The 26,054-nt window shown below is 40.0% G+C and overlaps 1 protein-coding gene across 1 annotated transcript in view; it reads left to right on the top strand.

The window, feature by feature from the left end:
• Positions 1 to 26,054, top strand: part of gdap2 (ganglioside induced differentiation associated protein 2) — a 33,619-nt gene that overhangs the window by 4,064 nt on the left and 3,501 nt on the right. The window contains exons 3-13 of the mRNA XM_023337219.1: positions 3,022 to 3,161; positions 3,786 to 3,939; positions 5,149 to 5,237; positions 6,576 to 6,652; positions 7,891 to 8,050; positions 11,381 to 11,531; positions 13,147 to 13,223; positions 16,007 to 16,083; positions 16,195 to 16,334; positions 21,875 to 21,929; positions 23,167 to 23,310. Coding sequence (XP_023192987.1) covers positions 3,022 to 3,161; positions 3,786 to 3,939; positions 5,149 to 5,237; positions 6,576 to 6,652; positions 7,891 to 8,050; positions 11,381 to 11,531; positions 13,147 to 13,223; positions 16,007 to 16,083; positions 16,195 to 16,334; positions 21,875 to 21,929; positions 23,167 to 23,310 — 1,264 coding nt within the window. The remainder of the gene's footprint in view (positions 1 to 3,021; positions 3,162 to 3,785; positions 3,940 to 5,148; positions 5,238 to 6,575; positions 6,653 to 7,890; positions 8,051 to 11,380; positions 11,532 to 13,146; positions 13,224 to 16,006; positions 16,084 to 16,194; positions 16,335 to 21,874; positions 21,930 to 23,166; positions 23,311 to 26,054) is intronic.

Below are 26,054 nucleotides of genomic sequence, written 5' to 3' on the forward strand. Positions count from 1 at the left end.
GCACTTTGATCCTGGGTCACGATTAGGCTTTTTTCACACTGACGTTATTGTTCAACCATCTCAATCCAGGCCTTTGTGATTGGACACAACCAAGCAGAAATCCTCAGAAGAGGTTGATAGAGACATGTTTTTAACAGATTGGACTCGTCACGGTCGCTAAACCACATCGCAAATGCAGATAACAGAAGTATCTGTAGTGTCGCCATGTCTCTGGTGATGCTCAATATTAGCATTGTTTTAAAAGTGTTTTAGCATTTTTATGCTGTATTAAAGAACAAATAATTAAGCAATTCATAAGGTTGAAAGATTTTCAGAAGCAAATGCAACAAATTCATAGGATCATTTCTACTGTTAATCTTGTTTTTGCATAACTCCTGCAGTTCTCTGTGACATGCTGAATACAAACTACTGGACCAGATTGTTTTCGTACCATGCGCCTAGCGGATGTTTCGAAGTCAGTTCCAGCTTTTAAATCTTTGACAGGAAGACGCAGAGTTTGGCAATCATTTGTAGCACTGCTCCAAAAATATTTTAGTCTTCCTGCCATGAACGGTCGCAGGGCTGATGTCACACTGAGTGTGAGAGAGGGATGTCTATAAACATGACTTCCTATTTTAAAAGCAAGGACAAGGTGGTAACAGTCAGGGCCGAGTGACATGGATTTTAAAGTTTGATCATATTTTGTGGTATTTTTTTAATTGTGATAAAAGTGACAATGAGCTGCTTACAACTTCTTTCTCAGTCCTGTTTAGGTAACGGTGTGGCTGCGGCTGCATGTCACAGCAAACTTGGCCCCATAAACAAAAATGGTGCTTTTTAAAAAAAGGAAAAGAATTAAAAAGGTTTATTCAGGATACTTGTTACGTAAGGAACTGATATTGTTTTCACTAAATTGTATGAAATACGTTTAAGTGGTTAAATAAAAAATCCGCAGAATATGACATTTTTTATACTTGATTCATAATCAGAATAATCAGTATAATACTTGATTACTAAAATAATCATTAGCTGCAGTCGTTCATGTTATATCTTTGCTGCCAACGTGAGCGCACCGGGACCGATCTACGCAGCTCGCAGTGAGACTGATCTGGGCGCACAAGTCTATGTGGGTGAACAATAATTTGAGACGTGTGCTTTGAAAGCTCTCGCTCAAAATGGGGATGTGTACTTGGCTCCGTTTGGGAGCGCGGAAACAACGCTGCTGCTCTGAGCGTCAGCAAGCCGGGTTCTGGCCAAAACATGAGATTAAATCAAACGGACCACTGGGACGGGCGTCACCAAGGAGAAACGGGAGATTCATCTTTTCCTCAAGTAAAAAAAAAAAAAGAAGAAAAAACAACTTTTGTGTTGAATCCATTGACAGGGTTTGGATACATTTATGATGATTTTTCACAAGCCTGACATTTTTGGTGGCCCCTGCGGGTACTGCGTGTGTGATTCCCCCATGGGCAGAACAACGGCGTCGTTTAACTTCAGACTTTCCTGGGATGTCCTGGAAATCTCGCTCTCTTGCTTGACGTGCTTCCAAAGAAAACATTATTTCCTTTTCTGCAGCTGTCGCAGCTTTGGTGATTTATCGGATTTCATCGGAAATGGCTACCTTTGAGCTTTGGTAGCAACTTCCACACCAAAGAGTGTTGTCCTTTGTGCAATCCGACGACCTTGTCTACGTCGTTATCTGAAAAAAGACAGAAGAAATGTATAAGGGGCCAAACGTTTTTCCACACTCCTACAGTTTGAGGTTACTAACTCGATTAGATTATGCCAGAGTGTGTGTGAGAAGTGCAAAGTACCTCTCCATGTTTCACACAGACCGGTTTAGAATCAATGGACGATTCTAAACTTTAAAGACTTTAAGGACGACCGCATCATGTACCCGGGGCCTGACTGACTTGCTGCCTGTTGCAGCAGCTTGTCTGTAGGAGCCTTGTTGTTGCAGCGGCCCCCACCAGGAGGAGGCACATTCCTGCTCCAGTAACATGACCAGAGTTCAGCAACCAGCGGCCCGCGGGCGGTGGCACCTTTTAGCTTGTGACCGCTTAAGACGAGCTTATGTGTCGCAGCTCTTTGTGAGGTCAACGGGACGGATTCCTCCTGCTGCTTACAATGACCGTTTGGAGAACACAGGGGCCCAGAGTGTGATTAGAAAACTGCAACATTTACACAAACGCTTAATCTCCACTGCTGTATTTGCAGGGTCTGTCAGCTCAATAGGTTTTCTCTATATGTTTGCCCCTGATTTACAAAGTAAGCAGTTAAATGAGGAATAGTTTACCTAATGAACTGTGTAGATGGTTGAATGCAACGTCATTAGTGATGACATTTGGCCTGAATGACACTTAACCTCTTTGAGGGGGTTTCTCTCTTTGGAGCTATTTACTGCTCAGAGTCAACACAGACCCACTGATTAATAATAAACGGGTCAGTTGTTCTCATACCTGTTTCTGTTAACTACTGTTCTCCTTTTGAGTAGCACCACTTTTTGAAGCCTGTTCTACCATTCCACGCTACAAAACAAGTAATAAAAGTATGTACGATTCGTGCTGATATCGTATCGGGTCAATATTGGTTAAAGATTTGTATCGGGACACCCCTAATAAAGTCATCATTGTGAGTGTACACATATATTTGAGCCTTGTAGTGTGTGTGGATTAGAGAAAAAAAACATAATAAATGTGACATTGTGAACCTAACTTTAGACTGGAAAAATCAGTGAAAGTGTGTCTTTCACAGTCATCGCTCGGTGGAAAAATAGCTGGGAAAATGCACCATTAAAAGCCCATACTTAACGTTGAGTTCATGTCCACTATGAAGGTGTGCAATCATTAAATCAGAACTGTTTGTACCTCTTGAAATCAATTTAGTATACCCCAGGCAAACTTGTTTTTTCTCCCTCTGCAATCATTTTTCAATCATGTTTAATAATCCTTTGGTCAGGATAGACTAAATCTTCACGCCTTGACTGTCTAAAGGAAGTCTAAACGACTGTTTCATTTTTTTTTTCTCTTTTCTCTGCGACAGCACCGGGGACGTTGCCCTGCTGAACTGCACTGCCATTGTGAACACCAGCAACGAGTCGCTGAACGACAAGAATCCAGTGTCGGACGGCATCCATCAGCTCGCCGGGCCTGAACTGAGGGAAGAACTCATAAAACTCAAAGGTAGGGAGCAACAGAGAGGATAAAAATTAATCAAGAGCCGGGAGACAAAGAGGCAAAAGTTTCATATGGAGATTTGTACCTATAGAGGCCAGGAGAGCTTATTTTAGTCATGTTAAGGTTTTATGTGATAGACCAACACAAAATAGATGCACTGATCTGATATTAATATTGTTATCGATCCCGATATTTTTAAAAATTCCAGATCAGGTATCGTTGAGAATGTGACTGATCCCTAAGGGCCGATCTATTCAGTCTAATTCTATGCTTTGTGCTCTGAGCGACGGCATGCTTTATTATTTATTTTACATTGGCTGTTATACTCCTAATTGCAGTGACTGAACAGATTAAAGTTGTGTTATTTTTGCATGTTTCACCAGGCTTGTGAAGCTATTGGTGTATTTAAGTGTGTTGTACTGATGCAGAGTTATCAAACAGTAAGAATAATTATTTATTTCTGTGTTTAAAAAAAAAAATGTTTTAAGTCAATTTAGCACTGCTTTCCTGTATCGGATCGTTATCGGCCAATACCAAACCTCAGATATCGGTGTCGGTATCAGAAGTGAGAACAGTGAATCCCTGTATTTTTGTGAAGCAGAAGTTCTACCTGGTGTATTTTGTGTGCAGGATGTCGGACAGGCGAGGCCAAGCTGACCAAAGGCTTCAACCTGGCGGCGCGGTTCATCATCCACACGGTGGGACCGAAGTACAAAGCCAAATACAGGACTGCAGCGGAGAGCTCTCTGTTCAGCTGCTACAGGAACGTCATGCAACTGGCAGCGTAAGACCCAGCAGTTAAACCGGCCACTCAGTCCGTCTGATCCGGACCAGCTTCTTCACACCCGCAAACACACTCTCTGGTTCCATCTGGCTGGGAAACAACCCTGAGTGATGTCCAGTTCTTCACTTTTGTTGAACATTTCTTTCCTCACAGATGTGACCTGGTGCGATAAACATGTTTTTTTCCCTTTTTTTTTTAAAGAAAGCAAATCTAGTTCTTCCAGAAACAATATAATTAAAGCGTTGGATCATTAATCAAATCTGCAGCTGTTTTGGCTTTTAAAGTCAAAGTGAAAGGACAATAAACTTAGAAAGTTTAGAAATTAGAACGTTAGAAAGTGAAAAGCTACTCAGACTTATCCTCTTTTCAGAACCTTTTAAACTTAGCTAGTTTTAAAATGCCTTCAGTTTTTACTAAATAAGAAACTTAGGCTTTCTACACATGTAGCTGGATATTTATAAAAGTAAATATGTCTGCCACATTGTTTGAAAAAATAACATCGTACACACTGGATTGGTTTAGGAAAAGTGTTCATCCACACAAACCCACTGAATTACACAACCGAACGTTGTTTTAAACATGCCAAACCCATAGGGGGCGGTGTAGTGCAAAGCTAAAACCTGTGCCAGTCAATCACAATCCTCCAAAACAACCACAACTTCCTGTTAGGAATAAAACATGGTGCCAGGAGATTCATTTGTGTGTCCAGACAGAGAGGTTAAACGACATTTTATTATTCTAACATTAGTAAAAGTCAGGATGGTGTCGATTTGGACGCCATCGATTGGGATATATGGAGGTTGAACAGCAGTACACCTCCATGTTGGGCCTGTAAAAACAGGCAAAAAGCGTCTGGAGTGTCATGCAGCCTCTGAGTCTGCGGTTTCCAGTGTCCATGCAAATAAAGAGGATTTTCAAATTTCCACTTCAGTCGCAGTTTTTATGAATAATCGTTTTTATGACGGTAAACAGAGTTTACATGTGGATGAAAGGCCAAATCCCATAAAAATCATAAGACTTCCCAGATATCCAGCTGTGTGGACTAAGTCCCAAGTCTAACCACGCTGTATTTCTAATATTTGCCCGCCTTATATTACATATCACTATCTTGAATTAAACATGTCCCTGAGGTTTGATTGCAATTTGATTTTTTTCTTTTGCGAACAAACCCATTAAAATGTTTTTGTTCTTTTCTGCTATCCCTCTCAGAGAACAGTCGATGGCGTCTGTCGGCTTCTGTGTGCTGACCACAACCAAAAGAGGCTATCCACTGGAGGACGCTGCACACATCGCTTTCAGTAAGGCCCATCAAGAGGCGTTTGTCTCTTAAGGCTTTGAGGAAAACGCAGACTCTTCTCTTCTTTTACTCTGTGCTAGCGTAACAGACATGTTGCGACAGAGGAAATGGAAAGTAAAAGTTTAAAAGGAACCACACCCAAGAACTACAACCACTACCTGCCAGCAGCAACAATGCATTCCTCACTGGATTGAGTGAATCGGTGACAAGCTGCTGGTATTAGTTCTGTTAGCTGTCATGGAAAGAAGTCATGTGACTTTGAGCTCAGTGGAAAGGAAAGAAAACATCTGGGTGCTAAAAGCTAACATGCTAGTCAACTCCACAATGAATGTTTTGTCTGCTTGTGGCGATCCAAATCAACTCAGTCTGAAAATGTTCACATCAGTGAAACACTGTTAGCTCAACGTTAGCAGTGTTTTCATCAACAGTTTTTATGTGCATTTTGAAGCATTAAAAAAGGTTGATTTAAAATGGTAAAATTCAAAATAACTTCCTCAATTTCACAAAAAATGTTTTTAACGCTAACTTGAGGTGGTTTTTTGGCTTTTCTGAAAAAGATTTGATTCGCTTAATGGGAGATGGAAACACATTTACCAAATAACCAAACAGTCCCTTTCATTGGTGAGCCTCTGCCTTACCAGGGGCACAAAACTCAGAGATGTGTGGTCATGCTAGCTTGCAACTGCTACCGTTATTAACGCCATGCATAGAGTCTACATTTGACAAAATCACGCCTTGTGCAGCCCAGTTGATTCGCTCCTAACCAGTAGATGGAAACACACCTTTTTTTTTTTTCTCAAAATTCTCATGAGAATTGGATGGGAACAGCAATTAGCAGTGTAGTTTCAGCCGAACAACATCTATGTTGCTAAGTAAAGCTAATGTTAGTTCACCTTGTTGGCAGTATTAATCTGGTAATTCAACTGCGACTCCTCAAGCCTCTCTAACCCCAACAAGAATGGCAGAAACTTTTAGATTTCATATCAGACTTTTGGACCGATTCCAAAAAAACATGTCGGCATGTAACAGTTTTCCTCAAAGCCTCTCTTTCCACTTCTAGTTGGGGTTTTTTGCAATTCTTCTAGGCGTTGCTTGGTCTGACCTCTAGGTATATTTGTCCAAACATCCATTGCAACCAGAATTACTGATAGACTTTGTAACAGTTTCACTTTAAAACACCTATGTGAACAAGTATCAATGTTAGTTGTGATGGGTATTTAATGATGGTGACCCAAGCTGCAACAAATGTAAAGTTTTGATGCGGGAGCTTCGTTTGGTGTACCGATCTCATCGATACGTCCAGTAACAACCGTGTTCTTTTGGTTTGCCGTGTTTACAGGAACAGTGCGCCGTTTCCTGGAGAACCATGGAAACAGCATCGACACGGTGGTGTTCGCAGTGTCGGACACAGAGGAGGTCGGTATCACACCGATACTTACCAACGCTACACAATTATTCACTAACACTAGAAGAAAGTACATTCAATAAAAATCTGTGTCAGAAATTGTGTTTGGTTTACGTTTAAATGTTCAAACACGGTGTCAGCATGTTGGAGTGACTCTGTAAATTATTGTTCATCGTTTTTGTTTTGGTTGAGGCATTGCTGCTGGGTATTTTTTTTGACAATTATTCCTTCCATTTTTGTATGCTGTGCAGACGGTGGGATATTTGCCTTTTCTTTACCTTTTATACGATGCGTTTCCGTATCAACAAGGTGTTGGTTTTACAACTCGGAGCAGCAAATTAGCCTATCAAAAGCTGAAATAGAACCTGAACTTTGACCCCAAATCCAGGAAGAGTTGAAAAAGGAGGCTTCATGGAGGAAGTTTAAACTATCTCTTCCACTGATCATATCCTCAACTCCAACATCTCTCTGTTTGGTTTTTTAACCACACAGCCAGAGAGGAGCAGCAAAAGCAAATGAGGTGGATTAGCAGTTCAACTGACAGTGTCATCCAGGACAGTGTTTTTCCAAGTGGTCGTTCAGAGAACTGGAGGGAAGTTGAGAAAAGAAAATGCATCTGATAATTTTTATTATGAAATGTAATGTTTTTGAGTCATTATTATCAAATATTATGAAATGCTCCTCAAGCTAGCGTAGGAAGCGGAAAATGGAAAAGTTTCTGACAAGATAAAGATTCAGTCCCAACTGCTAGTCAGGGCTGACTGAAACCAGAAGGTATGAGGCAAAATTTATGCTAAACAAATGTGATAATTGTTGAATTGCGAATGAAGGCGAGAAAAGCTCTCAGAAAGTTGTTTTGTACAGTTGTCTTCTACGTACTACTGTGTGATATTGTTCGGAAATTGAGCAGTGTGCAGGTCTTAATAGTCTTCAGTCAGAAGCCGCTTCAGATTTGATGTGAGACTGACTGCTACTGGTTTTCCTTCCAGTCCACGGCGTCACCATCTACGTTAACTCTCTAAAAATACTTGGATTATAAGAGTTACAACAACATTTAATTGCCCTTTTGGGATAAATCAAGTATTTTTGAATTGAAGCACTTTGTTAGAATCATCTTTTTTTTGTCTAAAGCTGGTGAATAACGTTAGACAATCTTGCGAAAAACTCTTAACGGTTCTCTCTAAAATGTCTGTAAATACCTGAAAAAACTAAACAAAAAGCACTGAGATGAATGTGTTGTGTTTTTTAGTCTGTGCACAAGAAGCTTCTCCCGCTGTACTACCCTCGCTCCGAGGAAGAGGAGAGGCGCTGCCTTCCTCTCATCCCGGCTGACATTGGCAACTCGGAGGGCGAGCCCGTGGTTCCAGAGAGACAGATCCGCATCGCGGAGAAGCCAGGCAGCCTGGAAGGTACGTTCTCCCATCGTTGGAGGAGAACAGTCCGTTTGGAAAGGGGGAGGAAAAAAAAAACTTTATTTTTCAGGCGGCCGGTATCAAGTTTGGGGAAACGAAATCAGATCAAACATTCGTTTCCTTTTGGCTTAAAAGTCAGCAAAACAAGCAGACGCATGCACCATTTGATATTTTTCTCGCTTCCAGTCTTCCCTCTCAAGAGAAACATGTTTTTTTTTTTATGTTACAGATGTAGGCTTTTTTTTATTTTGGGTAAAAAAAAAAAAAAACTAAACAGAAATTAGCGACGACATCAACAGCTAATGGGTTAGAAATGTTAGATGAAGTGTGGAAGCAATTTGTTGTCAGACAGTGGAAACAAATCTCACGCAGATGCAGCCGGAACCAAACCTCCTGTTTCCTGCATGAAGCCGAGTGAGCAGAAGTGAAGTCAGAACTGCGTTCATCGAAAACCGTAATTATCAGTAAGAGTCTAACTTTAGAAACCTGCATTTATGAAACTTGGAGGTTGAATATCCAGATCATTTGTGACTTTTGGACTTTTTTCTTTTGTGGCTAAAAACCAAAATGTAGTCCAGTTCTTTTGGGCTCATCATCTTGTTCTTATAATCTCCTGAAGATAAAGTTCTGAGAAAGAGAATTCAGTTCTAAAATAGCTTTAATGATGGTTTAGCAGATAAGTGGAGATTATTTAAAGACAAGAAGCGCATGACAGAGATATCTGAAATTGAGGATGTGTTTTTAGATACTCTATTCTAAAAAAAAAAAAGTTTAATGAAAAGATGGAGAGATTCACTGATGGGGCTTTTTCTGGTTGGTAGCGTTTTCTGTTTTTTTTTTTTTTTTTTTTTTTTTTGAGTAACGAGCCGCTAGTTCTGGATGAATTTCAACTTTTTTCTCCCAAGTCTTACCGCACACAGAAGAATAAATCTGCCGCAGATTTTTGGGTAGTTTGAGGTTTTTGAATCCAATAAAAATAAATCACAAGATTATACTCATGCATGAAAGCACCTCTATCTGGTTTTTATTAAAATAAAATATAAAAAAAAAAAGTGCTTTAAAGTATGTGTTCTTGGGTTATGGGTTTCTACACATAAAATTGTGGAGGTTTTAAGCTTTAATGCATTTAGTGATTGGAGGAAAAATATCAGATTATTCTCTATTAGAGCTGCAAATCACTGGTCAAAAGTGATCAAGATGAAACAGGCTGAATATTCTTTTAATTTCCTTTTGGGATCAATAAAGTTCTTTTGAATTTGAGCCTCTAATGTCGTCCTCCACTCACATAATTAACAGCATTTTATTGTTATTAGTAAAACATACAAATTTATTGGTATTAACGAAAGTTTTCTTACTGCAAACATTTTAAGATATTAAAGTTTAAAAAAAAAGAGTTGATCCCAGGTTCTAGCGCCCCCTGTGGTCACAAACAAATACATGTCACAATTTTAGATTTTTCTTTCTTCTATGCTTTTATCTGTAAAACTATGCCAACATTAAAAATGTAGCAAAAACAACAGAAACAGAGCACATATATTTAGTTTTAGTACTAGATCCTTCACTTGCTTTATCTATAAGCAGAAAATAAGATAAAAATATAAACTTTAGCAACCAGGAATGTGGTGTGTTACAAATTTCAATGTTACATCATTTAGGACCCATCGCTAAATGGTTCTGATGCTACTAGCATCTTTGTTTTGTGGCAAATTGAATCCCACTGTTTAGCATTATTATTTACAAAGATTAAGGCGAAATATGACTTTGATTTTGATATGATTTGTTTTTATGCAACGTGTCTGACTGGAGTAGATGTTGCGGGTTTGATTTGAGGGAGAGCAGAGCATGTTTGTAGCCGTGTAAGGTTTCTTTATGGGAGCAGTGTTTGAGTGAGAGCACCGCAGCATCACAGTGAAATGAAACCCTCCTGCTCCTACTGAAACATTAGTTTTCAATTTTTCTCGACAGAATAGATCCCGATTATCCCAGGAAAAGTGCATATGCAGCTGTTTGCTCCTGACAGAAACGAGTCAAAGAAGCACAAAATATCAGCCAAGCCCCCCGCTCCGCTCCGCTCCGCTCCGGCCTTCAAAGCTCCATGTACTCGGTAATCTGCGTGACCTCTGGAGCTGCACGCGCTCTAAATGTTAGGTTTCTGGGAGCTGGACTGTGAAAGCCAAAGCCATTGTGTCAGTCAGTGAGCTGGTGCGTTGTCCAACTTGAGTCTGTTGTCTCGATTGACCTGAGCTGTGATGTCTTCTGGCGCAGAGCTTCAAAGTTGGGAGATGTGGCTTCAGAAGGTGGATCCAAAGCAAGCAGGCTTGCTGCAGAGGAAGCCCAACAACAGCCTCACACGCACACACACACACGCGCGCACACACACACACGGCTCTGTCAGCGCGGATCAAATGTTCGCGTCGCATGTGGCTGTGGGGGGAGGAGGGATTGAAGCGGTGCCTGGATGCTGTCAGCTGAGGTCATGACTCCGATGGCACACAAATAATGTCATGTGCATCTGTGTCTGTGTACTGCAATAAATGAGAACACGCAAATATTCTGACATGAGTGAGGTAAGCAGGTTTGTGTTTTTGAAATAAACGGAAAACAGACTCTAGGTGGAAAGGAGTTTTGTTTCTGTGAGGAGCCTCATTTAGGTCCAACACAGGATCTGCGCATTCTTAAAAGACTTAAATAAAGTAAGAGCTTAAAATGTCTTAAATTTTTTTTTTTTTTTTTTTTAAGTAAGATGGCTCTTGATGTGTTAATCGCAGGTCTTAGATTTAATTTAGTATATTCTGTGCATTTTTTTTTTTCTCATGGGAGTTTCCTGTCCGGCAAAACTTTGAGTCGCACTCTGTATGTCTCGAGATGATTGAGGCTACCGCTAACTCACTGCTAGCATACGAAGTTTGTACATTTCTATGGAAATATAGGTCTTAAATTACATCCATACTGGTTCTTTAAAAGTATTAAATCCAGTTATCTAAAATTAAGGCCTTAAAATGTACTAAATTTTATTTTTTTAAAAAGGTGAATTTTGTCTTGATATGACTACTTAATCTGGTATATTCTATATTTATTTATTGTCATGTTACTTGTCTGTCAGGCAAAAGTTTGAGTTGCACTCTGACTGTGCGGTTGAGGCTATTGCTAACTCGCTGCTAACACACCCTCGCTAGCTAGATAGCAAATTTATCGGAAGTTGCCTGGACAAAGTTCGTACGTTTCTGTGGAGATACGGGTTTTAAATGGCTGTCAAGTCTTGAATTTGAGTTGGTGAAACCTGCAGAAACCCTGCAATAGAACCGAGTATGATCTGTTTTTGTCCAGATGAGTGTGAAGAGGAGAACCTGGAGCTGGATTTGGGTCAGGTGGGGAATCACGCCTTCGCTCGGATGGAGGGCGACGTGGACAAGCAGAGGAAGCTGATCCTCCAGGGCCAGATGTCTGAGGCAGCCGTACAGAAACAGCACCAGAGAAAGTAAGAGTCCCAGCAAAGGAAACATTTTTGAAAAGCATGGCTCCAGCTAAACATATCCCATTAGGTAATAATGTAATAATAGAGATTTATGATCAATCTCTAGTTCTTGTAAATCTTAAGTCTGTCTATAACACAGATTATTCAGATTTCTTTGAAAAACTATAAATACCAGCTTTTCATAGTTAGGCTCGTCTTCTTGCCTTGACTGGTCATTAATCATTTGTATTATAATTAGAGGTGATGTCACACTGTGTGTGTAAGAAAGCATTTACTGTGAAACAGGTTGTTACTAGTTTAAAACAGTGCTTGGTTAGCATTACTGTCTCTGTTTGTTCTCTTGTAATGCCACTCTTGTCTTAATTGTGAGATTTCCAAAAAGCTGCCAATATTCCCAAATTCAGACAGAGGTTGGAAACGCAAAAGAGTAAATTGGATAAACTTTGCTGTAATTTACACTGGCGGTTTTCTAGTAAGCTTTTCTCGCAGTCACTTTGCCTCTTCGCCACTCTGACCGAAGGTACCAAGTCGAGTACAAAGTGCGCAGCGGTGAAGAACGGCCGACAAGCTTCCTACTGTAGCAGCAGCAACAAACCGTTGACGAGCTTTCACAGAAACAGTTTCCTTTAAAATAGCTCCTTACACTGTTTGTAGTTTCTGTGACTTATTTGTAAGCACCTCACGGATATCCTCCCACAATAACAACCTCCGCACTGAAGACTGTTATAGATGCGTGTGATGTATTTATGTGTGATGCGGAAAAAGCATTTGTGTTGCAGTTTGTGAAATACACCAATTTTGGTACGAGTGAAAACTCAGAAAAACTTTTTCTGAAAAACACGAGTTCTTTCAAAACTGCCATGTTTCCATTAAGCAAATCTATTTTTGTAATTTCAGTTCTATGGTTAATGGGAACAGAGCTATTAATGCACCAATCAGAAGAATCTTGGAGATTGGTTAAATACCAAGTAAAGCCTCTGATACTCAAAAATGAATTCACACAAACAAACAGTTTGTTCTTTAATGTACGGTAGTAATATTAAGGGTCTACGCTTTACAGGACTGACAGAGATGATCATCTTTCATCTAGTGAAGTTTTTATTTCATGGCAAGTGTTTTGGGATATTTAATTGTTGAAATAAAACAAGGTTTATACTAAGTTAGCATGCTTTATAACCCTTGTAAAGAAATTGGCAAACAGAAAACTGGAAAATTGGCCTAAAAAAAAAAAGTAAAAACAGATTGGTGCATTTCTCTACACATCTATACTTGCATTTTTTGCTACCATTGCTTTACTGAGTGCAAAAGCAGGTGTAGAAAAGAAAGAATGCCTCAGAAGGAATCCCAGATGGACTTCCAGAGTTTTCAGCGTAACGTAGAACCATCAAACTGAGTGACCTGCCGCGTGGAGAGCTTTGATTTCCTCCAAACCGCAGCAGAGATGATTTGAAGCCGTCCAGCTTCAGCCACCACTTCACAGAGAGCCTCAGTTTTACCAGATGTGACAGGAGGCTTATGTTTCTGTACAGGTGTTAGTTGCATTACATTCGCTGTGTAACAAAAAGCAACCTTTTTTTCTTTCTGTCTGTCTGTCTGTGTGTGTGTTTGGGTCCTGCAGCTACAGTCGCTGGCTGTGTCGAGCGAGAGCGGAGGATCTGTCAGACGTCGCTGCGCTGAAAGCCTTATATCAGACTGGTAGGTGGGGGAGGGCTACGTACAGCAGCAAAAATATCTACTGTGCAACATCCTTAGGCAGCCAATTATTATTTCATGTTTTGCATTTGAAGACTATTTAAACTGCTTCACGTTACAACTTCAAACATCCATGTATTTTACCCAAATTGTATGTCGTAGACTAATACAAAGATGCCAAGTTTCTTGCTTTATCTTGGATTTTACAAACTGCACCCTGATTTTAACATTCCCACACATTAGTAAAGGGTTGTTTTTCTGCATGCTCTTTCTATAAACAGCTTTACATTCAGGTTGAACTGTTTGTGAGGTTCTTAAACTGGGGTCTAAAATGCCAAACAGGCTCTCAGATCGCTACTTATTTCAGAGTGTTTCACACAAAACACCTTCAGAAGTTTCCAATCTGAGAGAAGAATCACGTTTGGTGTAGATCCCTGAATATTTGATTGGGAAAAATTCAAGAGTTCTGGATTTTGAAACAAACGATTGAAGCTAAAACCTTAAATTGTCTCAGTATCGTGTGACTTAATGGTAGCAGGACTGGGCATGTCACGATAACACTGTTGTTTTTAGACCATTTTTTAAAATAATATATGGCATAATAATGAAAGACGAGTCAACTTTAATTTTGTACAGAACATTTAGCTGGGAGATATTTTACATATCCAAAATAAAACACGACAACAATAAAAAGGAAATAGAAACTACTTGCAACCAGAACCATACATAAGATGTATTATGGAGTTTCTGTAAATGGAATTACAAAGTAATGCTAATAATCACAATGGAAATTATTAATCAGTTGATGAATTGCTTATTGTGACAGCCATAAGTAGGACCTGACAGGTCGACCTCAATTCAAATGGAAAGTTATCAAAAATACTGGAAGAGGATCTAGAAATGTAAGTTAATAGAAATATTGAATTTAGATATGTAAAATATAGGAGCCCTGGAAAAAAAAAAAAAAACCTAACAAAAACATGATCCTTCTGCTTAAATTAAAATCATCTTGTTTGACATTTTTGTTGAATGGAAACGGAGCTCCAAATCCAGACAAAACTAAAGCGTCTTTCCTCTGCATGCTGTCAGTGAGCAGAGCGTCAGAAACCTGAGTGTGTGTTCAGTGTGTGTTGAGTGTGTGTTGTGGTCCAGAGCCTCTAATGTGGTTTTGTTAGAGATCAACCAAGTTTGTTGTTTCTTCAGCTGTAAGGTGCAGCTGCTGTTCGTCACCAGGAGGAGGCAGTGTTGTTGTTGTTGTTGTTGTTGTACAGTCCTGCATCTGCTTGTAGGATTTCCTCTTCAACATGACATCTTTATTTACTTATTATTTTTGAACGAGGAAACGTTTTAAATAAATATTTAATGGTTATAGTAGAAGCTGAATTTCTTTCACTTTTTATTGAGAAAGCAACCAAACATCATAAAAAGTTGCATTTCTGTGACATTTCAAAGAGCAGGAAGTCCAACTAGATGAAAACAAAATGATTGGAGGCATGTTGCTTCATCACCCTCTGTTTTTATTTTTCTAAGTGTCATTTGTTTCGTTTCTTTTTTGTCGTCAAACCAGACTGACATGTGGCGAATTCAGTGAGACTGCAGACGCTGTCGCTCTGCGACCCGAGAACAGAAAGCATGCATTCAAATTGGATTTAAGCAAACTCTGCTCTCAGAACAGTTTCAGATGTGTCATGAAGTTCAAGCATGTGGTCGGCGGTTTGATGTGCCTGATAACCGGGCTGGCCTGTTTTCGCGCTGACCGACTCTTGGCTTTTCCGCAGCGATGTTGTTACAGGCGCAGAACTTTTAATGTTCGCTTTTCTCTGGTTTAAAAAAAAGGGGGGGAAAAAAGCCACATCATATTATATTTTCTTGCCTCGTCTGTTTTCCTCTTCAGGGTAAAAACCCCAAACAAAAACAAAACGATCTAATAAATTACTTGAAATGCACCACATCAGGGATTTGGTGGCCAGTTTCTGATAACGTATTTCAGAAACGCTCTGAGCTGCTCATCCTGATTTCACTCAATTCTGAATCCTGTTAAAGAACTTCAAATAGCAAAATATCTGTTTATACCTTCTGGTTTAATGAATCCAGGAAGAGATAATACTATGAAATATAATACAAATGAATAGCCTGCTTCTCTCTGCTTCACTGAAAAGAGGTATTGGCACAAATAAATCTAACTATAGAGAAGCATGCAGTAGAGCTTGTTAACTCGTTTATTCCTTTTTGATAATATTAATCTTTTACAAGACATTAATCCTGTTTCTGCTAGATTCTTTTAAAATAAATCAGAGTTGTGTCTGATTTACCACCAGCCTGTGGTTTGAGAGGAAAAGGCTTCAATGTTTTATTGTTGGTTGTAGTGCTAAATGATCTATTCATTTATTGAATTTATATAGAAGACTTAAAAAGCAAATGTTAACAGTTTACATAAATGTTAACTGTTTACCTTATAGACTGTGTTCAGCGTTATTATGTTAGCAATTAGCACAATTAGAGCATTTAGCATTTCTGATCTGTGCGTATTTCCTGTAGAGATCGTAGAACTTTAACGTGAACTGTGAGATCTCTATGGAAGAAATATAATCTCACTGGAATGATTGTGCATAGTGTGTAATTTGTTTTACTGTAAACTTGCTGTCCAACGTATGCCTGCAGACAAACCAATCTGACGTCCTGATTGGTCTGAACGGCTCACCAGGAACTCGCCACATTTCCGGGCGAATTCTTGAAGGTGAAAACTTTACCAGCGAATTTCTTCAACATTTCTGTTTGTCTGTTAGGTGTGGACATATGCGGCAGGACGGTGATGGTGGTGGTTGGACGAAACATCCCAGTGACCCTCATTGACCTCGAAAAGGTTTCTTTAACAGTCTTCTAAGCCTTTTTGGGTCAGACTGGCCCAAACGTCCCTTCACTTCATGTTTTACAGAGCAGGGCTTTAAAAAATCCGTTTGTGTTTCCCGTTCAGGCCTTGCTGTACTTCATCCATGTGATGGATCACATCACAGTGAAGGAGTATGTGATCGTTTACTTCCACACGCTGACCGGAGAGCACAACCATCTGGACTCGGACTTCCTCAAAAACCTCTACGACGTCGTTGATATCAAGTCAGTCTGAACTTTTACTTTCCGGAGTCAAACTGAACTCAAGAGTTTCGATTCTTATTTTTTCTTGAGTCCTTGCTGGGATCTGATCCGTCAACAGTTAGTGATTATTTGTGGCTTTATAAACTAACTAGCTTCCAATCGAAGATGTTGGAGTTAAAACTGATCAATGAGTTTCTAGAGGTACAGTTTTTGGCAGCAGTGCTACATTTTAAAGCACACAAACCTTATTAAGCTGAAAATAGTAGATGATTAAAACCACCAACAGACTTCAAAGACGTGGTAGCTGAGCCAGGCTGAGTTATGGAGACTGTAGCCAACTAGCTAACAGCTGTAATAAAAGAGATGCAGAGTTTCCTTTAAGGAGTGTCTCACATAGAGCCATCAGTGCGTTTAACAGACTGAAATTTAAAGAGGAGTGGCAAAAACAAATGAGCTGGATTAGAACTGCTTGCCAGAAACCGATGACATGCTACTTTGAAACGCCGTCTCTGTAAATGTAACGGTTAGCATGTCATGACAGTCATGTATGACTAGAGCTGGACAATAAATCAATAACTATATATGTCGCTATACACGTGTAGTCAGTATCAATAGATAATACATCTGATAGAATATTCACTCAACTCCAATCCAGAACCGCGCTGCATTCTGGGAGACGTAGGCTGAGGAATAAGAAGGTTTTAACGACATCAACTCACTCACTCACTCTTTGGTTGCCTAGCAACAACCTGTTGAGTAACTGGCACGGCAGCAGTTTCAGGTTTCGCCGCCGTGCCTCGTAACTGCTGAAAAATAATTATCAATATTGATACGGAACCTTTAAATCGTGATGTGTTTACAGACTGATTCTGATTTTTTGCAAAACTGACTGCTACTGGAGGTCCTTCCTGCCCACACTGTCACCATCCACAGGATCTGTAAATGAGTTGTGACAAAATGTGATATTCCTTCGTTGAACTGAATTGATTTGATTAGTGTTGAACTGTTTCGTTTGAGAAGAACGACTTACTCTAAATTAAATGCACTTTTTGTTTTAAGACACCAAGCACAGCAAATGCTTCTTTTGGCTTTAACGATTTCTAGTTTTTTTTCTCTCTTTTACTTTCTGTCTTTATACTGAAGATCAGCTAAAAACAGTCAGAAAGTCTTAAATCATTCAGACCCTCCGAACGTGATTTGTTCTTTGGTTTCTGACATGTTGGGTTACAGACGTCTGAAATTCTGACTGACGGTGAGTTTTTGTTATTCTCACTGCTGCTCAGACTTCATCACATGTGATTGACTTCTGTTTATCCACGTTTTTTTTTTTTTTCCGGCATTGACCACTGTGCGCTTCCTTTTAATCTCAGTCACTCTGGCTTTTAAAGTTGTCTGTCAGAGTCTTTCTACTTCCTGATCTGGATTTGAGCCTCAGGATTTGGAAGCTGTATTTTTTTTTAAAGATATTGATTCTGTTTAGCGAATACTTCCAGCAATAATTGTGCTCGTCCCTTTCTTTAGTCCACATAATTAAAATGATCTGTTTTATTCTTTAACTAAAATTAGGCTTATATTTACTCAAGATTTACCAGCGAAGTGCCATTACTTTGGGTGGGGTCTTTTCTCTTTCTTCCTTTTCTAAGACAAACTACCTTCACAGAAGTAAAATATGTACTCATATCCACACACAAACAAACTTCCTGCCATGATAACTTCAAGACGGCAACCTGTGGGAATTTCCATGCAGCCATTACACCTTCAGACACAACATGTTGCTGTCCTCTCAGCTTTCTATAAATGTTCGTTCGTTTGGTTTCACCAAATCTTTCTCATTCATTTTCTATCTGGCAACTTTTTTCCACTAGTTTCACTTCACGCTGCGCAAGAAATTCACACGACGGACGACAGTTTTGTTTTTGTTTTGCCTTTTTTGTTTTATGCGAGCGGTCCGTTCACACGGTGGAGAATTACGATGGCGGACGGGCCGGGTGCAGCTTTTGAGGCAGCCGTCACAGAGCACGAATGAAAACTCCTCCGTCCCACTTCCCCTTTCGGTGGAACGGGGAAAGCCCAGGCAGTCATTCACAATAACGACGAGCGTCTTCACGCCCTTTGCTGGTTCATCACGGACCTTGTTGAATGCAGGTGGAATGCAAATTATGAATATCTCCTGACATTTCATTGCAACTTGTATTTATACATCCTACATGGCCGCACATAAGCTTCAGGTAGAGATTATTTTGCTGTTTGAAAGTTTTTTTGAATGACAGAATGTAACATTTAGCTAGGAAAGCTACTTTCTTTTGGAGGTATTTTCATGATTCCCAGTTACCTAGCAGGCAGCAGACACATTTTGGCTTAGCGTGACTTAAAGTTGCGGTATGTAACTTTGACATATTTGCTAAAACTCACTATGTCATGACAGGGTAGTATGAGTGAAATCCCCTCACCTGAAAGGACGTGAACCTCTGACAAAATGTCGGGGTTTATCATTACGAATGCGCTGCGGTCATGGAGATTTGGCAAAAACTAATAGTGGAAAAGAGTTAAAAATAGTCAGTGGGGAAGCTGAAATTATGACACGCTTTATACAAAACATTTAGAATAGAGCCAAAACTCAAACAGAGTCTGGAAAAATATAAAAGATGGATAAATGCCTGTGGCTGACATCATAAGCAGTTGAATGCCACAGTGATCGACGGTATAACGACAACATGTTCGTCTGTATGGAGGGTTTTGTCAGCGTTACATCATACGCTTTGTGGTTAAATCAGAAATTAAGGCATCGAGCCGGGTCCAAAGCAATAAACGTGTGCTGTGGCTACAAATGGGTGCAGTGTCTTTGTAAAGCAGCAACTTCAGGCATGTGGCGCAAATATCCATGCACAGCCTGACATATGTGATCAAAACCGTCCAAATTTGCTCTTTTACGTACATAAAGTAACATTCACCTGCTTTTTACAAGCACACAACTATGCAGAGGAGGAGGCTTGGATACAGTGACAGAAAACATAGCTGGTCAAATATTTGGAAGATTAAAAATAATAATAAAATGGATGGCAAATATTGTCCAGCAATGCCAATTTTTGAGTAGCAGGACAACCTAATATTTCCAGCCAAAATCTTGTTATGGCGCAACACCGTTATGTCTGGATGCTCTGGGTCTAAAGGCCGGAAAATGAGCTGCAGATTATTGCCGCATGTTCCACAAATTTACGGCCTCACATGAAACGCGTTTTATTTTTGGCAAAACCAAATCAGTGCTCTTTATATGGAGTCTTTCAAGATCAGGCTCCTGGGCTTTAATGTCAATTTCTCCATGGTTTCCTGCAAAATAACTTTACGGACCCGATGCGTGGCTCATTCGGTTTCTCCCCCCTCCCATCTCCTTTGCCTTGTTGTTGACTGATGAGGCAAAAACGCCTCACCAAACAACAACGGGTAACAACGTGAGCTTCACTACCTTCACCGTACAACTTTGTTTTTCTGTCAGAGGTTTGCTCTACCCGGGTAGCGCTTCCGCATGGGTGGCGCGATCTTGCCTTGGCATCATTTCAATTCTGTTAGCAGTTTTCTTTGGACCATAGAACAAGCGATTACATTCACTTTGTCCAGTGAGAACTGATGTGTAATGGGCAGAGCAGAAAAAGGTTTTGAGTCCTGGACTCCCGGTCACACAGGGAAAGTCCCTGTCCAGTCAATGACTTTCACACTGAGTGGTAGAGATCAGGGAAGCTGTGTGTGCCAGGGAATACACCCTCCTACATACCTGAGGGCTCGTTCCACCAGAGGGATTGTGTTCCTCTTGGGTATTTCTTTGCTACTTCTACTTGGGCATCTCCACATACATCTGTAAGGCTCTACTGTCTGTACCCGACTCATTCCTGTTGGTTCACTAAGAAGTTATTGTGGGGTCTTATCTCCGTTGCAGTCCTTGTGGTGATCGTGTGGTTTCGACTTTTCATCCCTCAGTCAACCCTCATGTTATCAGTTTGGTTCAAGAAATCTGGGAGTGGGCTGTTTCTCCTGTAGAGAGGGTTGAAAGAGATCGTGAGGTTAGCAGGCTAACCCGGTTCTCTGAAAACTGAATGAGGTATCCTACGGCACTGACCTGCTTGTATTTGTCATGTAGACTAAGTAGGTAGAACTGGTGGTAGTTGAGTCTCCATGATTGGTCACACCAGAAGTTATCTCCAATAGTAAGATATAAATTGGGGTTATTCTGGTTTATATAAATTCATTCATCATTTTACTTCCACTTTACAGTTACACAACAACTTTACCTTTGTGCATCACATGAAACGCTGCAAAATATGTTCAAGTTTGAGGTTTAATGTGACGCTTGAAAAGATCTTGAAGTATTTTTGCCAGGCATAGTAAGCGCAGATGTTTAATTGTTCAATTTTGCCCAATTTCAGTGAACACAAAGAGGCAATAAACACAGATGAACATTCAGCAGCTGAGCTCTGGGCACTGTCAGGTTTGCTGATGTCAGATGTTCATCGTTAAACTTCTGGCATATCAGCGATTTCAAAGCCCCAGTTGTTGAGAGGAAGTCAAGAATGGTGCCTGTGTGTTGGTTTAATCTTAAAACGAAAACATGATTTTTCTCCCGACACCGAGGTAGCTACCACCTTAGCATCGGTTTGTGACCTCAGCGGTGCGTCTCTGCTGTTTTGCAAACTCGAATACTGCAGAGAGTTATGCTTATCTCTGAAGGAAGATTAGAGCTCAGGGTCAACCTCCTGACTCCAGCGAATGGCTCAAGATGTCATGAAATGATGAATAATGCCCAGCTAGGCGGAAAAATGGAATTCACCAAAGAGCTGTCTTGTGAGTCACGTTAATGAGAAAGATGTATGAGATTTTGGCTGATTGTCATTATTCAGGCTCAACGACGGCCATGTTTGTTCTGTATCTGTTCTTATTGCTGCATTTGTCGATGACTGATCACTTTCTCTGACTCTTTCCCCTCCCTAAGTGCCCATGGTTACAAAAACATCGGCTGAGCTCACACGGCTGATTCCTGTTCTGGCCCGATATGTGGACACTTTTTGTCTAAACATGTGTCTCTAATTGCTGGGAGAATTGGGAAGCCGCTTTAATTTTAAAATGACATAACTTGGTATTCGGACCTTGGCCAGAGGCTGTTATGTGGCGAAGCCTATTTTATATCCGTCTTTACTCATTTGTCACGCTTTTTTAACGAGCTATTGTACATTTTCAGTGAGTAACACAGACACTGTGGTCTCTGTGGGAAGGCTGCCGTTTTTCTACGACTGTGTGGTAATTGTTTCATCGCTGATGGACAGGTTGGAGCTGACTGTTGGGAAAATTTGTGGTTTTTGGACCTCGAACCCACACTTTTAGAAGCGCAGCTACAGTGACTTCACTTTGCACATGTTGTTTTCTTAATATATTAGTCATTATCTCATCCTTTCCACAGTCTCCAAGTTCACACTGATTCCTTTTCTCTTTTTTTTTCTTTAAAAGCGAGATACGTTATGCTGAATGAGACGGATTCTGTCTCATCTCTGCTGTTTTTTTTTGCTGTGTTGCAGGTACAAAAAGAATCTCAGGGCCTTTTATTTTGTACATCCAACGTTTCGCTCAAAGGTAGGAGTCGGCGCCTTCATGGCACTTTTTCTTTAGCTGTTTGAACTTTCTGCAAAGCTTTCTAATTGGTCGATGCCTTACGGTGGAGGTGGTGTTGATTTGGAGGAAAGAATCTACAACGGTGTGATTTAAAGAAAAAAAAAAAACAGATCATCCGTTACATGCATTAGTGCCAGGTTAAGATAGTTTTAAAAATATGCAGGTTTTCTTTTTTAATAAACACTTAAATCACAACTACTAGAGCAACATTTTTAGTGACTGAAACACTGTTGTGTTTCTGCCCTGATGCTCAGACATGATGCCACTCGTAGCCTAGCAACGGTAGTTTTACTAAAAGAGACTTATTTAGTTTCTGCACAGTGACATCTTTTACTTTGCAGTGAAAAATATTTCCTATTTGTCATATTATTATAATTCTTGTATTATTTCAACCTTATTCTTGTAATACTATGATTTTATTCTCAAAATATTGACCTTATTCTGATGTTACTTCAACTTTATCCTCGTATTAGGACTTTATTTTTATACAAGTTTATTCTTGTAATTATATTACTTTATTCTCATACTTTTATTTCATTTGATTTTTTTTTGTATGACCCTAATACTCTGTCGTAATTTGATCCAAGTCTGAGAAACAAACTTAAATCGTATAACATCTGCTTAAAAAAGTCTTCAAAGATTCTGTGTATTCAGAAGTTTTTCAGTTTAACCTCAAGCGTAAAAGAAAACTAAGTTTATTTAATTAATCAACACAATGGCAACAGCTAAATTTCACCTGTAATCCTGATATTGAGGAGCTGATATTGACCTTTATTAACTTAAATCATCTCTAAGTTGTGAGTAATGTTGTTCTTGAACAAAGTTTCACCTTTTTGCCAAATGTAGTTTTATTAGACAATCTGCACTACTTCCATTGCAATTAGATGCTTACCGCAGTCAACACACAAAATTTTATACTTCTAAATATTTGCCTTTTTGGCAAGAAACGTTCCAGCTTGAGTGGGTTCTGGTTTATGTTCGCTTCTTCATTGTTTAGAAGAACCGCAGTGCTTTTGCAGACGGCTAGGCTTTTGTTAGGATCATTAAAGGGTCATTAGATTTAATCGACTTCTGCTGTATTCTTTTTGAAAGCTGTATTTACTTTATCTTCCGTTATGGCGGGCTAACAATCTCAGTAGCTCCACAGAAACACGAATCCGTGACGCTGTCGTTGTCGTTGTGTCCACACACCGCGCAGGTCTCCACTTGGTTCTTCACCACCTTCAGCGTGTCGGGCCTGAAGGAGAAGGTCCGTTACCTGGACAACCTGCCGCAGCTCTTCACCTGCATCAAACCCGAGCAGATCGACATTCCTCCGTTCGTCCTGGAGTACGACGCACGAGTAAGAACGCGCGCCAAGACCGCTTCACACGGAGAAATGTGAATGTGGTCTTTATAAACTGTGTTAGAGGAAAACTCTATAGATAGCATTTTAAATATTAGTGCAGTTGTGTGAAAATCTATCTGCAACCTGTTTTTAATTTTTTCCCCAACACTTAAAACTGCAGTATGTAGATAATGTCAAAAAATGTTCTTGCATCTCTGTCAGTATGGTATTTTTGTAAAAAAAAAAAAAAAAAAAAGAGCTCCTCCATCATCTCCCACTAACAAGAAACAACCAATCAGAGCCAGGAGGCGGGTCTTAGCGCTGTCAATCACTCCTTTACTTCCTGCTCTCTGCTACACTGCTGCTAGCCTGTCCTGTTGTGAATGCTAAGGCTAGCTAGCATGACCACAGATAATGACGGAAAAAACTGTTTTTCTGTAACTAAGTTGTTTCTCCGCCATTAGCACATTTAGCAGCTTACATTAGCTTGATTGACAGCGCTAAGACCCGCCTCCTGGCTATGATTGGTTGTTTTTGGTGCATTTCCTCAGATGTCAGTAGTATCCATCAGGAAGGAGGTGGAGGAGATTGATCTTTTCACAGATTATCTGTCTGATATTTTATTGTGATGAAATGGTGACAGTTTTAATAAATATGTTAAAAGAAACAAACTTTTTTTATAAAAGTTATATAGCTATATACTGTAGCTTTAAATAATTTTCAGACTAAATAAGTTTCATGTCAGACTGGCATTATTCAGTTAAATATTTTCAGAATGATGTTGTAATTCCTATTATTTATTAAGGGGTAAAAAGCTATTCAAATCAACCTGGACCTCTGTGAAAAAATAAATACTTTGACTAGGACACACAGTTTCTCTTCCTATCCATTCAGAGGTGGACTACCTGATGTGCTTCAGATCATTGTCCTAATCCATAACCCAGATTAAGAAATAATGTTTTCATTATTTATAGCTGGTTGCTCCCCACCCATCATACTGCCACCACCGTGCTTGACTGTAGGCTTTCTGTTCTTTCCTGAAATGCTTGGTGGGTGATGACTTTTTGTACAAAGGGCCACGTTGGTTTGGATAGATTTCTCACCAATAAGGTACATTTTGTGTTTGATTTAGCTCAATGACCTGAAATATTTAAACATGCTCTCAGAAATGCGGAAATCTGTACATTTACCAGCTCTTGTTGGTGTCTTACTTCACCTTCAAAGCTTTTTTCTTTTCCTCCTCTCCATTCTGTCCACATTCCTTCGGCTTGAAAATACAAACCACATTTTTTTGTTGTTGTTTTGTTTTCCTAAATGACCGATGACGGTAGTCAGAACTGGATCTGGTGATCGTCTGAACTGTTCAGAGGCTGCAAACTGAAACGCTTTGTGTTCTAACCTGAAGTGATGAGACTGCTGCCCTGCTATCCTCCTCTCTGGTTATGAATTTACACAAACTGTAAACCCGACTCACACAGCCACGCTGGGTGAGTCGGGTTCAGTCAGAGAAATATGTAGTTGGAGCCCAGTTCTTACGTTGGAACAGGTTCACTTCCTTGGTTTTCCAAATGGAACGAGGCAAGGGAAGTCCACAATTTATAGTACGTTCTAATTTAATAACATTAAAACAAGCCTGTGTTTTGAGTCACTCAGGGCGAACATCCGCTCTCCATTTACTGTAATTTAATGCAACCCTAATTCGACACTGATTTTTCTGCGGGGTCTCCAAGGCCAAGCTCTGTAATGTGTTTACACCCATGTGCGTTTAATTCCAGGCACTTCTGAGTTCGCTTTCATCTCAGTTTGATATTCCTCCGAGATGATGGCGGGGGGGGGAAATCAGCGATTGATTGGAGTAACACGTGCTTGCTTTTCTAAAAATGTCACCTATTAATCAGCTTGCCTCTACATCCAATTAGGATGACAAAGTCCAGAGCGTTCTGCGTCGGTTCCCGAACCGCATCAAATCAAGTCCTTAAACAGGAATCCACTGGATATCTGAGTTAGATGTAGACAAAGTAATTTCTTGTTATTTTTGACCAAAAAGGAAAAAGAAATTGTGTGTTTATGTTCCTTTGTGTTTATCCTTCATTGAGATGTTGTGATGTCTGCTGACGTGACATCTGATCCAGTTTAGCAAAAAAAACAAAAGCTTCCTCTACTACTCGCGTCTTATTTCTTCATTAAAAACATTTTGATTGTGCGACAAAAAATACATTCTTTAGACGTCTAGAACAATTATAATGAGTCTTACAAGGAGGATTTAATATCAGAACGTATAAAAGAGTCAACATGCTCAGTTTCAGAGTCTTACAAATAGGAGCGCATCATCTGTAAAAAAAAAAAAGCAAACGTGCAGTCATGAACCAATCCTGCCCTTCACCAGCGTCCTTCAATCTGAGCACAGACTCGGCTTTGAAGAGAACCAGAACACATCTGTAGGTAAACAAGACATTTTTTCAGAGTTTTAAGCCAGAGTAGATGGATTTTGAGCTCCTTTATCCACTGCGAATGTCTAAAACAAACACAAGCAGTCGTACAACCGCAATCTGAGTTCAGCCGTCACTCCAGCGGGGGAGTGGATAGTAGATCCTGCAGTGGGAAGTTGATCCAGATGCTGTGAGCAGTGCGAGTTCATGATTTTAGAGGGTCAGCACATGTTGAATTGTAAGCAGCACAGAAACTAGGCCGCATTTTGACATCCAGAGCTCAAAGGAGAACTGAAAAGTGTGCTTGAGCTAACATCAGTTGAAAGAAAA

The sequence above is a fragment of the Xiphophorus maculatus genome, chromosome 7, assembly GCF_002775205.1.
Source record: "Xiphophorus maculatus strain JP 163 A chromosome 7, X_maculatus-5.0-male, whole genome shotgun sequence".
Taxonomy (NCBI): Eukaryota; Metazoa; Chordata; class Actinopteri; order Cyprinodontiformes; family Poeciliidae; genus Xiphophorus; species Xiphophorus maculatus.